Consider the following 14,408-nt stretch of genomic DNA (forward strand, 5'->3'; position numbering starts at 1 on the left):
ACTCAGCTCGCTGCTCTGAGAGGGGCACCACAGGGAGATATTTAAAATGGCATCTACCTGGCAGCCATTTTAATTTGCTCAGGTTCTTCATTCTAGATCAGCATGCGTTATGGGTTTATTTTTTATTTATTTACAATATTTATAAACTGTTCCGTATCGAAAATAGATTCCAGAGCAGCGCACAGAGGAATGAAACCGAAAAAAAGAAAGGTTAAAAACAGCAGATTAAAATTGTTCAATTTAAAACAAAGGACCAACAAATACAATGGCTGGTCAGTTGAGGAAAAGAGGCTTTCTGGAAAAGAGTTGTTTTCAGGAGGCGCCAGAAGCAGCCTAGTGTTGGTGCCTGCCTGACCTCCAGGGGCAGGGAATTCTGTGGAGAAGGGGCCACCACTCTAAAGGCTCTTCTCCTGGTGGATTCCAGTCAGGCCAAAGGTCCACGTAGAACCGCCAGGAGCAGGCCCTCCAATGACCTCAGTGACCGGGCAGGTTGGTAAGGGAGAAGGCGCTCTCTCGGGTATGCTGGTTCCATTTTGTTTAGGGCTTTGTACACTAGTTTGCATTCGAAGTGCTACAAATTCCCGCCTCCTAGCCCAACCAGATTTAGAAAGAAAACGTTCACCAACAACAGGTGCAACTTCTGTGGCAAAGTGGACAAGACGTTCAAGGTCGCTCGAGCTATGCGATGACTCCACGGGACTCCAGGCTCTACATCTGTTGGCAGATGACCATTTATTGAAGACGTCATGGTCAACGGCAGAGCGAATGCAGCAAGGCACCAATGGAATTTGATTGAGCATGGATATCGGAAAAGCACATGCAGTGTATTTCGCCTTGACTTATCCACCTCCCGCAGTGTTGCTCATACTGAAACTTACGGATTACGTGACCCAGAAGCCTTGTTGACCTAATACTGTGTCTTATTGCTATGAAACCTATCAATGAAATGAAAGCCGAGGTGCAACGTTTGGATCTTCCTCCGTTTTGGAAGACGACATGTCGCAAAACAAAACGTCATGACCTCAACCTTGCAGAAACGTCGTCAGCCAGATTCACACGTAGATGGGATTATAATAAGGGCGTTGAAGGGTCTTCCACTGGACAGTGAGGGAATTCAAATGCATTAAAGACGAAAACCCACCTAGAATGTCTTTTTAGCAGCAAAACGGAAGAGCCCAGTTTTTGTGAAAGGTCCTAGCAGGGGGAATGAAACTGTGTCAGTTTTCGGTTGGTTGCGGCCCATCGCAGTCTTTTCTCCTGTTCCACGCCTACTACCTTCTCTTCCGCAGGCACGTTTCAAGCCTCCCCAGTTCTTCATAGGACTGGTAGAAAATGTCAAAGTCTTTGGCATCCCAGCTCTTCCAGACAGCCAAGCACCAGTCCATGGCCTCATTCCTGAAGCAGCATACAACCGTGTCCTTCGCCAAGATGGCAGCATCTACCAGGGACCTAGAAAACCAGGAGCAACATTTAAGAAGGAGATTTGGAAGGAGGCAAAAAAAGGAAGACAGAAATTTACTTATTATTTAAAACATTTATATCCCGCCCTATATCAGTAAGATCTCAGGGTGGCGTACAGATAAAAGCATATAGTATAAAAACAGTAAATATACACAGCTAAAAACAAATTAAACCATAAACCAAGATAAAACGATATATAATTTAAAATGTTGTGCAGACTTCTACTGTTACTTTCTACTGTTAGTTTTTCCCTACCCTGTGCCTGCTTACCCTACCCTGTACCTGTTTGCATTCTCTTCCCCTCCTTATTGTTTTACTATGATTTTATTAGATTGTAAGCCTATGCGGCAGGGTCTTGCTATTTACTGTTTTACTCTGTACAGCACCATGTACATTGATGGTGCTATATAAATAAATAATAATAATAATAATAATAAAAGCAGTAAAACTATTAAAACAGTTCAAACAATGTGCCTAGTGAATTCAACCATTAAAAAGCCATGTTTTCACTTGGCGTCAGAATAAAATCAGCGTTGGCACCCAATGTCCTTTGGAACACCATACGATCCTTGTGTCTGCTTGCCTTTGCCTTCCCTTGCGTGAAAGTGAGGTTCTTTTTCGCATTCATGCAGGGAAGGAAGAAGTCTGCAGCACCAGGGCAGACACACCTGCATTTGTTATTATTATTATTGTTATTTATTTATACAGCACCATCAATGTACATGGTGCTGTACAGAGTAAATAGCAAAACCCTGCCGCATAGGCTTACATTCTAATAGAATCATAATAAAACAATAAGAAGGGGAAGAGAATGCACCAAACAGGCACAGGGTAGAGTAAAACTAACAGTATAAAAGTCAGAACAAAATCAAGTTTTAAAAGCTTTAGAAAAAAGAAAAGTTTTTAGCTGAGCTTCAAAAGCTGCGATTGAACTTGTAGTTCTCAAATGTTCTGGAAGAGCGTTCCAGGCGTAAGGGGCAGCCGAAGAAAATGGACGAAGCCGAGCAAGGGAAGTCGAGACCCTTGGGCAGGTGAGAAACGTGGCATCAGAGGAGCAAAGAGCACGAGCGGGGCAATAGTGTGAGATGAGAGAGGAAAGATAGGAAGGAGCTAGACAGTGAAAAGCTTTGTAGGTCAACAGGAGAAGTTTATATTGGACTCTGGAGTGAATTGGAAGCCAATGAAGAGATTTCAGCACTTGAGGAGAGGCTCTGCCTACGTCACCGCCTCTCCCCAAATTCTCAGGACTTCTCGACCACAGATCTTGCTGGAGATACCAGAGATTGAACTTTCGCACGCCAGGCTTGTGCTCGTCCACCGAGCTATGGGGGCCCTTCCCGAATCGCTCCCCCACATCACCCCCCCTTTCCAGTTCATCCTTACCCATAGGCGGCCAGCTCTGCAGCCTTCAGTACAGCGATGACTCTCCCTCGCTGAGAAACGGCTTCCTTCTCCAAGCCGATCACAATGATATCGCCCCCTCGCCTGGGAAGGGAAAGGAGAATTTCCGTTACATGCCGCTCAGCGGGAGGGACGCCTTCCGGGGCATGAAAAAGTCAAGACTTTCCAAGAGCACCTGGGAGGAAACTCCACGCAATCGCTGAAATGTCGCTCATCAAAAAAACATGGGGAAAGACCTGATCTGATTTCTCAGGCCCCGGCCGGTTGGTTGCAAGTACTTCTCCGCCACCATTTGCTGCCACCATTCGTGGCAGCAAATGGTGTACTGCTCTGGCTCTCCTTGGCTTATGGGAGCCTAAGGGTGGGATCCTGACCTTCAAAAACCAGCACGTTCAAAACTCTGTCTAGGGAGGGCAGATGTTCCCCCAAGCCCCACTGGCTCCCAACGCCATTTACCTGGGAATCCATAGGAGGTCTTTGACGGGGAGGACTCTCACGGCTTGGAGACCCCTGTCGTTGTCCCTGCCTGGGGCCAAATCGTTTTCAGGTCCCTCGGCAGGAGGACTGGGTTCCTGCAGCTTGTCAGGCTCTTCGCAATCTGTCGAGAAAGGGGTGCTGGAGGCGCTCAACAGGGAGCTGGGCAGGCTGGAGGAGGACCCCACTAGCCTGTTGGGAGACAAGGTGGAGTATGACGACGACATGGAACAGTAGTCCGTCAGGGAGTCCTGGTGGTTCAAGATCTGAATGCCGAGCCCTTGGCTGCACAGGATGCCCACGTCTTCCACGGCGTTGCTCTCGGGAGCCACGGCCGGGTCGGCATCTAACGCGTCGGGAATCAAGGACGAGGGCTGCCGGATGGTGAACATGTCCCTCAAGGGGCTGCGGTCTCCGCAGAAGTACCGCGCACAGAGCTGGTAGGTGGCGGTGTAATACATCACCAGGAAGTTGGTTGTGTCGTCCAGGCACCAGGCCACCTCCTCCCCGTTGCAGTCCGAGCTGCACACGATGGACACGATGGTGGACGGCGGGCTGTAAGGCTCCAGTCTCCGGGCGATGGCCATGGCCGCACAGTCGACCACGAGGAGGCCGGGGCCGTTGCTGTACCAGACCTCGGCCCCGTTGTTCGCCGTCTCCATGGCTTTCACGGGGTAAGGGTTCTGGCGGGGGTCGTCGTCGCTGATCTTGAACATGGAGCGGTTGGCGGTATGGGAGCACAGGTAGGAGCAGCTGTCCTCGGGGACACCGCGTGACTCTTGGAAGACAGCGACGAGCCCGTCAGATAAGCCGGCCAGCACCACGTAGGAGTTCTAAAGGGGAAAAGAGAATGAAAAATGGGACAGTCTCCTTTGCAGTCAGGTAGAATTCGACATGCCCAACTGTGTGATGGTGACACCACCAGCCCATCGGATTTAAACGGGGCAATGCTTGCAGCTCTAATGAGACCTGCGGACATCCATTACTAACGCCAGTTGCTGGGGAACATGGGTGGGAGGGTGCTGTTGCACCATGTCCTGCCTTGTTGGTCCTTGGCCAATGACTGGTTGGCCACTGTGTGAACAGAGTGCTGGACTTGATGGACCCTCGGTCTGATCCAGCATCAGGGCTCTTCTTATGTTCTAATTCTTCTTGCAGAACCTCCTCCAAGCTTCCATCTTGTACAATTTCTCCATGCGCACATCCACTATTGCGTAAGAACCAAGAACCAAGGGCCGTAGCTCAGTGGTAGAGCACATGCTTGGCGTGCAGAAGGTTCCCGGTCCGATCTTTGGCATCTCTGTGTGGGCTTAGAAAGAATCCAGCCTGAAACGCTGGAAAGCCTTTGCTGCCGGTCAGTGTTGACAATACTGGGCCAGATGGACCAAGGTATGAATCAGTATAACGCAGCCTCCTATTTCCCAATGTACCAATGTTATCGAAACCTCCATAGAGGTTTGGATTCAGATCCATTTGTTAACACACACAAAATATTAAAGACCAATTTACAAATGAAACCAGAATCGTTCCTGTCGGGGCTTACGGACGATCAACGTAAAGAAAAAGGAGGAATGCGTTTTTTGTATATGACAACAGCTGCCAGACTCCTCTATGTGCAAAACTGGAAAAACACACAAGTGCCATCAACGGAGGAATTTCGGCTGCTGAAGGTTTTGGGAGTTGGCGGAGATGGCCACATTTACGGCGCTGGTAAGAGAAAAATCGACAGCTTCATTTGTAATGGACTGGAAACCTCTGATAGAACATTTGCAAGAGTTGGGAAAAAAACGGTTTATATGTCTCTGGATTCAACATATAATGTCGGTGGATTTGGTACATAGTACTGAGAGAAAGAAGAATGATATAATGTTACTGTATTTAGGGAACTAACTAGCAAGAACAGATAGCCTATATATGTCTGACATGAAGAATGCCTTAAATGTACTATGGCCTTGTATGTTCTGTATATGCGTTTTTATAAGTAGCATTGTTTTGTGTGTTAAGTTCTGTCTTTCACTGTAGAAAACAATAAAACTGTTGAAACGCAAAACCTCCATAGAGCAAGGGTGGGAACCTCAGGCCTGGGGTCTAAATCCAGCAGTCCTGAGGCCCTGCCCCTTTCCCACAACCACAGATACATTCATCTGTTGTTAAGATCGTTCAAGGGAACGCCATCCCTTGTTAAGACTTGTTTCCTATTGTCTGATGCTGAGAAGTATGTATCTTTTACAACTTCCAAATTCCTTGTCAATGCTCTACAAATACGTGCCACGAAGTCTAAAAGCTGTACGGAAAACTATTCAACTCTTAATGGTTTGTTGGGGGAGTTTTAAATTGTATAGTGTTTTATTCTGTTTTTTATTCTGTGTTTGTGTATAATGGCAATTTGCTAAGACACAATAAAAAACGTCTCTCTCTCTCTCTTTCTCTCTCTGAATCTTAATTCAGCCCTTGCCTGGAAGCAGTTCCACACCTTTGCCGTAGGGTGTAGAAGAATGTATTTATTTATTTAAAATAAGTTCTGTAGAGAACTTACTTGCTTATTGGTGTAACAATGTTAACCAAGCATGGAGGCCCAAGAGTAGGGTATCCTCAGCTCTACCATACAATTAAAAGAACCTTATTGCAACTTCTCTCATTTCCTTTCCACATTACAGTGTCTCAGTCGCCATTAAAAGTTCTATAACCTGCAGCTCCTCCAGAATGTCTAGCATATACCCAGCAATTTTCCTGACCCGACTCAAAATATATTAGAGTTGAATCAACAGCACCTAAATGTGCATTGAAGTACATGGCATCATTATTCCCAACATTGTCAGCAGGTGGAGCTATTGTTTTAGATTGGCTATTAAGTTAACAGCACCAATGTTCAACAAATCTGAATAATTACTTAGTTTGAAAGCAAAACAACACAAAAATTCAGATTCCTTTTCTGAATGTTTGGGAAGACATTGATGCTCCTCGCCTTGACATCTTTACCTTTTTCACAACAGGTACTGCAAGGAGACAGGTGACAACTGACGGAGTGTCTACGCCCTTTTGAGGAGCCTTCAGAGGACACATGCCTTGTAGACTGTACACATAAATCTTCTGGTCCTGTATGAGAGAAAAAGAAAACAACCCTGATTTCGACAACAATAGTGGTGATGGTGAGAATGACGTTTATGCGGTCAGTTTCCAGAATCTAGAAATAGAGAGAAATGCATTGCAATAAAAAGGGATAGGATATATATAGAAAATAAAGGGTTCACAAGGGTTTATTGTGAAGCCTCTTGTTTATTGAATAGCGGAGCTATTTTTTGGGGAAATAACCCTTTAAAAGTCCTAGCATTTATCCTCAAAGCATGAATCCTGATGGACTCAATTCTCGGAGACATTGTCGGCTAACTGTTGGAGGTGTCATGCAGGTAATGCTTTTGTTCATATGTTCTGGAAATGCCCAATAGTTGCCTTCTTTTGGGAGAAAGTCATTCGAGGGATAAACTTTGTATTGGAAAGCTCTTTAATATTTTCTGATGTACATGTTCTCTTAAATTATGTACCTGCTTCTTGGAATGCAACAATGGTCACCGTAAATGGATTTTTCATGCCCTCTTGAATGCTCATTTATTTATTTATTATTTATTTATTGCATTTGCATACCGCCCCAGAGCCAAAGCTCTCTGGGCGGTTCACATAAGACTGATATTACAACGTCAGAGAGATAAAAGCTCACCACCTATAATGCAATGGATTGAACACCTAACAAAACTAGCAAGAATCGAAAGAGTGGAATATAGGCGTGGATTTATATTTGGATATTTGGTCTGTCTTTACTGACATTTACTCTCTCTCTCTCTCTCTCTCTCTATATATATATATATATATTTAGAATGTCATAATATTTGAAACTGAGGCTTATAAAGTATGTAGTTAAAGTTGCATTTTTATTTTATTTTATTGTTTTTGTTTCGTTGAAACTTACAATAAAAAATTGATTTTAAAAATTGACTTAATGTTTGTATTTATTAGTTTCATCTACTGCCCAACTGGCAAATGCCCTCAAGGTGGTTCAAAAACAAAAACTAAACAGCATCAAAATAACCCAATATACATCGATACAATATTATACAATAGAAAGTATTTTAAACACTGAGGAGCCAGCAGTAAAATTGATCACCAGAGCAACAGATTAAAGATTAAATACCTGCTTAAAGAGGAAGGTCTTCACTGGGTGTCTAAATGTAGAAAAGGCATAGATGGAGGGCTACCACAAAGGAGGTCCTGTGGGTAGCGGCACCCAGAGAAGAGCAAACTTAGGAATTGGGCAGGAACTTACAGGATGTAATAAGCCAGTAACACTGATCAATTGTAACTGAGGTTACAACCAATTAAAAGTGCAACCAGTTAAAAGGACATAACCTGGTTCGGATGACTACAGCAGGAGAAGGAACCCTGATGGTTCTTTTCCCCCAGCCTCACATTTATATAATCTCCCATGATGCAGTGGGGGGCTGCCATGTTGTGCGGGGTGGGGCAGTGGTCACTTCGTACCCACCCCTCAACTCCTAAAGCACGGCGTGGGTTTTAGGGTGGGTACTAGGTGACTGCCACTGTGCCCCGCGACGGGATCACACGACATGCCAATCCCTCGCAGCATCACAGGAGATTACGCAACTGGCAGTCCGTATGCAACACACACGGGGGCAGGATCCACAGTGGTTCCTTCCCCTGATGCGAGAGTCCGAACCTGGCCACTGTGTAGCTGTTCCAGCTTTTCCTCCATGGATTTTCCATGGCCTGAAAAAAGATGGAAGAAATAGTGGAAAAAATGGGAGGGTTACAAATGGAAGATGGTAGCATCTGGCAGCGCTGTAACATTCCTGAATGAGGCAGGGCCATTGCGTAATACATGTATGGTCTGGAAACATCCAGAAATGGCATAGCTCCAGTTTCTATAATCCCTGCAAACCGCAATGTTGTGTCTTTGGGGATGAAAACAACACCAGGCATAAATGAAGAACATGCTGGGCGAGAAGTCACCTGAGAAGTTTAGCTACCTGTCTGAAGCATTTGTTGTCCTGCTAATTAACACTGCCAATTTATTTACCGCCTTAACCCAAGGCGGCATACATAATCCTCTTCCTCTCCATTTTATCCTCACAACAACAACCCTGTGAGGTAGGTTGGGCTGAGAGTCTGTGACTGGCCCAACGTCACCCAGTAGGTTTCCATAGCTGAGTGAGGACTAGGACGCCTCTCCCGATGTGAATATATCTGGTCACTACGTTGTACATCTAAGGTCCTCCTCCAGGTGCCTACTCCGAGAGAGGCTCGGAGTGTGGCAACGAGGGACAGGGCCTTTTCAGTGGTGGCCCCCAGACTATGGAATGATCTCTGTGACGAGGCTCGCCTGGCACCAACGCTGCTATCTTTCCGGCGCCAGGTTAAGACTTTCCTCTTTGCCCAGGCATATGGCGGCACATCTTAATCACCCACATGTTTAGTTTTTAACGGTTTTTAATGCTTTATGTGTGTATGTTCTGTGTTTTAGAATTTTAAATTTTGTATACTTGTTTTTATCTCAATTTTAGAATTTCTGTAAACCGCCCAGAGAGCCCTGGCTATGGGGGCAGTATATAAGTGCAATAAATAAATAAAAATAAAATAAATAAATAGGACCTAGATCTCCCAACTCCCAGTCCAACACCTTAGCCACTACACCACACTGCAATTACCAGACCTACACCATAACATGCATCAAGAGGCTGGAAGTCAGAAGCAACACAATGCCCACAACTGAGAAGAGACATCCTCGTTCAAATACGGTAGCGCTTGGAACAAGAAATACCTCTGTGGCAGTCCAGAGAGAACTTTGAACTTTCAGCTGGCAGCATAGCTTCATTCCTGGGCAGCTCATCTTGGCAACTTCTACAAGCCCTTTCTCTGTATTCACTACTGTGTAGTTTCTGAAATCAGGAAACGGAAGTCATTCTAACAGCAGCAACAGTAGTAAACCCACAACGGCAAGGTGTGTCAGAGAAATACCCTGCCCATTTATGGTTTGCGTTTTCATTCGGTTAGATCTCTTGATCTTCCCATTTACAAAGGTACAATTCTATCAACCTGAGGAGTGGGAAAATGGTAGGGAACGTTCTGTAAGAAGGACCAAACTGTAGCCCGGTCTCCCACAACCTGATGCCCTCCAAATGTGTCGGATTGCAACTCCCATCTTTCCCAGCCAACATGGCCATGCTAGTTGGGAATGCTAGGAATTGCAGTCCAAAACACCTGGAGGGCTCCAGATTGGGGAAAGGTGTGTGTTTAGAGTATCAGACTCCAACAAGGAAAGATTCACGTTCGAATCCCGACTCAGAAGCTCTGACCTTGGGCCAGCCACTTTCTCCTAGCCTTGTTCTGAGTATACATTAGGCAGGAGGAGAAATGTGCCGGAAGAAGTGTAGAAAAATGCAAACAAAACGATCAAGGGGCTGGAGCATCTCCCCGACGAGGGAAAGTTACAACAGCTGGGATTGTTCAGGTTGGAGAAAAGGCGAGTAAGGGGAGACATGATAGAGGGGTAGATAGGGGGACATTTCTCTCTCTCATAATAGTATTATTATTATTTACTATTATTATTATTTATTTATATAGCACCATCAATGTACATGGTGCTGTACAGAGTAAAACAGTAAATAGCAAGACCCTGCCGCATAGGCTTACATTCTAATAAAATCATAATAAAACAATAAGGAGGGGAAGAGAATGCACCAAACAGGCACAGGGTAGGGTAAAACTAACAATATAAAAGTCAGAACAAAGTCAAGTTTTAAAAGCTTTAGGAAAAAGAAAAGTTTTTAGCTGAGCTTTAAAAGCTGCGATTGAACTTGTAGTTCTCAAATGTTCTGGAAGAGCGTTCCAGGCGTAAGGGGCAGCAGAAGAAAATGGACGAAGCCGAGCAAGGGAAGGAGAGACCCTTGGGCAGGTGAGAAACATGGCATCAGAGGAGCGAAGAGCACGAGCGGGGCAATAGTGTGAGATGAGAGAGGAGAGATAGGAAGGAGCTAGACAGTGAAAAGCTTTGTAGGTCAACAGGAGAAGTTTATATTGGATTCTGAAGTGAATTGGAAGCCAATGAAGAGATTTCAGAAGTGGAGTAACATGGTCAGAGAGGGTAGACCCCAATCGGGTCACACCATGAAGGTGATTGGTGGGAGAGAAAGGACAGACAAAAGGAAGGGCGTCTTCAAACAGCACAAAGTTAAACTTTGGAATTCACTTCCACAAGATGTAGTGACGGCCACCAGTTTGGATGGCTTTAAAAGAGCGTTAGACAAATGGCTACCAATGGCTGCTAGTCCTGATGGCTATATGCTACCTCCAGTATCAGAGGCACTATGCCTAAGCACACCAGTGTCTGGGGAACATGGGTGGGAGGGTGCTGTTGCAATTGTATCAAGCTTCTTGGTTCCTGGTTGACCATTATGCGAACAGAACGCTGGAGAAGATGGGCCCTTGGTCTGATCCAGCAGGGCTCTTCTTGTGTTCAACCTGAGTTCCTTGGAGGAAAGGGGGGGATATAAATGCAACTAATGAAATTAAATAGAAGTCTGCTATGTGAACATCAGAAGAGCCCTGCTGGATCAGACCAAGGGTCCATCTAGTCCAGCACTCTGTTCACACAGTGGCCAACCAGCTGTCAGACCCACAATCAGGACACAATGCAACAGCACTCTCCCACCCACGTTCCCCAGCAACTAGTATATACAGGCTTACTGCCTCTGATACTGGAGGTTGCACTTCTACTTTGAAACTCAAGGTGGCTACACGTTGTGGTTCCCAGGCGGTCTCCCTTCCAAGCACTGACCAGACCCAGACCTGCTTAGCTTCAGCATGGTGTCTGCCTCATGGCCCTTCAGCCCATGCCCTGGGTTATAATAGACCTGGGCGACATCACCAGATCCTCCAGGCTGGTTTGAGAAGCCAGCTTCCCAGGCAAATTTGTTTTTTGTTCAAAGAAAACAGTACAAGATCTGACATAGATTTTACTGGTTTCAAAACCTGGTTTCTCTTCTGTTCCTCCCCCGCTCTGCTCCGGACTGCTTGCGCCAGCCGCAAGCACTGAAAATGTAAACTCGGGTCTCCTTGGGCGATCCTCCAAGCTGAGAGGAGATTCCCAGCAAATCCAGATGTGAGCACGTTAAATTGGAAACTCGTCCGTTTTGCACCCCCCGGGAACTAGCTGCTGCAGTTGTTCAGGCTGCCTGTAAAGGTCTACGCATGAAGTATTGTATTTGTTAGCTTATGGAGAAGCCGTCATAGTACTTGGATCTGAATGTGTGTGTTTTTAAAAAGCAATGACACCGGAGCGCTTTCCCAAGGAGGAACAGAAAGCTTGTTTTGCTGAGATTCTCAGTACGACATTGCCTGTGCTTGGAGAGAAACGCACAGGAGCGTTCATAAACTTATCGCTGAACACTGGACATCTTTACCAGCTAGAGCACAAAACGTTACACATGTAAAAATGCTTCCCAGATGTTTCAGTTATTGTCCTGCCCTAAACCTGTCACTTGAGGCACAGGTGAACTCAGTGGCAAAGAGCACCTTTTATCAGCTTAGGCTGATATATGAACTGCGCCCTTATCTAGACAGAGATAGACTAACTACAGTTATCCATGCTCTGATAACCTCTCGTTTGGATTACTGCAATGGGGCTGCCTTTGAAAATGGTCCGGAAACTTCAGCTGGTACAAAACAGGGCAGCCTGCCTACTAACAGGGACTGGCCAACGAGATCATATCACGCCAGTCCTTCTACAACTTCATTGGCTGCCAGTCCAGGTCTGGGCCCGATTCAAAGTGCTGATACTAACATTCAAAGCCCTAAACGGCTTGGGGCCAGGTTATTTGAAGGAACGCCTCCTCCCATATGTGCCTGCCCGGACCTTAAGATCATCCACAGGGATCCTTGACCATGAGCCCCTGCCAAAGGAAGTGAGGCGGGTGGCTACCAGCAGGAGGGCCTTCTCTGCTGTGGCACCCCGGCTGTGGAATGAGCTCCCCAGAGAGGTCCACCTGGTGCCTACATTTTACTCCTTTCGTCGCCAGCTGAAAACCTTTTTATTCTCTCAGTATTTTAACACCTAATTTAACTTAAATTGCAACTTTGCTGTTTTAATTCCATATTTTAACCTATATCAATTTCTGTGTGGTTTTATCCTGGTTGCGCTTTTTATATTGTATTTTGTATTTGTGTTTTTAGATTGTTAGTTGTTTTATTATGATCTTCATGGTTTTAATTTTTGTGAACCGCCCAGACAACTTCGGGTATTGGGCGGTATAAAAATGTGGTAAATAAATAAATAAATAAATAAACACACACACACACACACACACACACACACACACACACACACACACCTCTTACATCCAACTATGGGAAAGGCTGTGCTATATTATCAAATGTAACACCCTCATGACAAGGGTCGTTAACAAGTTACCAGAAACCCCAGTTTTCTAACTCTTAAGGGAGAACAACCCTCAACGTAAATAGCTTGAGGGATACTGAGCAACTCGTCCAATTTAGGACAACCAAAGGGATTTTTTGAAAACAACGAGGAGACAAAACACAAACCTCATCTCTTCCTTCCCATCCCAGAATACCACTGTGTACTCTTGCCCTTGGGAAGAGAAGAAGGACGACTGTTTCCCACATGGCAGCAGGTACATGAATGTGGCAAAGGTTGGGTCCTTCATTCGTCCTACCACTGCGGAGGCCAAGGGGCGCTGTGGGAAAACAGAGAATCACAGAAGCATAGAATTACTATGTTCTATAGTAACATAGAACAGAGTTGGAAGGGGCCTACAAGGCCGTCAAGTCCAACCCTCTGCTCAATGCAGGAATCCACCCTAAAGCATACTTGACAGATGGTTGTCCAGCTGCCTCTTGAATGCCTCTAGTGCGGGAGAACCCACGACCTCCCTAGATAACTGGTTCCATTGTCATACTGCTCTAACAGTTAGGAAGTTTTTCCTGAAGTCCAGCTGGAAACTGGCTTCCTGTAACTTCAGCCCGTTATTCCGTGTCCTGCACTCTGGGATGATGGAGAAGAGATCCTGGCCCTCCTCTGCGTGACAACCTTCTAAGAATTTGAAGAGTGCTATCCTGTCTCCCCTCAATCTTCTCTTCTCCAGGCTAAACATGCCCAGTTCTTTCAGTCTCTCTTCATAGGGCTTTGTTTCCAGACCCCTGATCATCCTGGTTGCCCTCCTCTGAACACGCTCCAGCTTGTCTGAGTCCTTCTTGAATTGGGAGCCCAGAACTGGATGCAATACTCTAGATGAGGCCTGACCAGGGCCGAATAGAGAGGAACCAGTACCTCGTGCGATTTGGAAGCTATACTTCTATTAATGCAGCCCAAAATAGCGTTTGCCTTTCTTGCAGCCATATCACACTGTTGGCTCATATTCAGCTTGTGATCTACAACAATTCCAAGGAGGAAAGACTCGCTGCATGGCGTAGAGCTAGCTAGCAGCATCTATCTCCCACCCCCACTAGAGCCAGTAGATGTACTGAGATCCTTCAAATCAGAGGGCCCTGTGCCAGGATCATCTCCCCATCTCCCACGTACCTTTTCAGGCTTCGTGTCCCAACACTCCATCATCAGCGCCTGCATTCGATGGAACTGCACCTCTTCCGGCTGGCCCAGGATGGGACGGATTCCCTTGGAAAGTTTCTTAGAAATCTGAAGCTGATGTTGACCAAGCACTGGCCGCTGCCCAGACAGGAGTTCGTAGAGCACCATGCCATAGGAAAACATGTCCACCTAGGGCAAACCACACCTGGTTACACAGGCGTCGCGTTTAAGGCACCTACCTGGGCATGTGGTGGCACTGCCCACGGGTGCAAAGGTTTGGGGCGCAAGTCTTTGATTGTGCCAGTGAAGTAAAGGGGGGGGGAGCGTGGAAAGTAAGGTCCGGAGAAAGTGGATAGGGAGACTTTATTTATTTGTATTATATTATTTATTTATTTATTATATTTATTTGTATCCCGCCTTTTGCCCAATGCTATATTTTTGCATTTATATCCCGCCT

The 14,408-nt window shown here is 45.8% G+C and overlaps 1 protein-coding gene across 1 annotated transcript in view; it reads right to left on the reverse strand.

The window, feature by feature from the left end:
- Nucleotides 1–1,261: 1,261 nt before the first annotated feature.
- Nucleotides 1,262–14,408, reverse strand: part of LRRK1 (leucine rich repeat kinase 1) — an 84,035-nt gene continuing 70,888 nt past the window's right edge. Inside the window, exons 27-33 of the mRNA XM_063142184.1 lie at nt 13,946–14,140; nt 12,949–13,100; nt 9,167–9,284; nt 6,316–6,432; nt 3,319–4,169; nt 2,845–2,946; nt 1,262–1,449 (exon numbers count right to left, since the gene is read on the reverse strand). Of these exons, the coding sequence (XP_062998254.1) occupies nt 1,272–1,449; nt 2,845–2,946; nt 3,319–4,169; nt 6,316–6,432; nt 9,167–9,284; nt 12,949–13,100; nt 13,946–14,140 (1,713 nt within the window). The 3' untranslated portion in view covers nt 1,262–1,271. The remainder of the gene's footprint in view (nt 1,450–2,844; nt 2,947–3,318; nt 4,170–6,315; nt 6,433–9,166; nt 9,285–12,948; nt 13,101–13,945; nt 14,141–14,408) is intronic.

This window comes from Elgaria multicarinata, chromosome 16 (assembly GCF_023053635.1).
Source record: "Elgaria multicarinata webbii isolate HBS135686 ecotype San Diego chromosome 16, rElgMul1.1.pri, whole genome shotgun sequence".
NCBI lineage: Eukaryota > Metazoa > Chordata > Lepidosauria > Squamata > Anguidae > Elgaria > Elgaria multicarinata.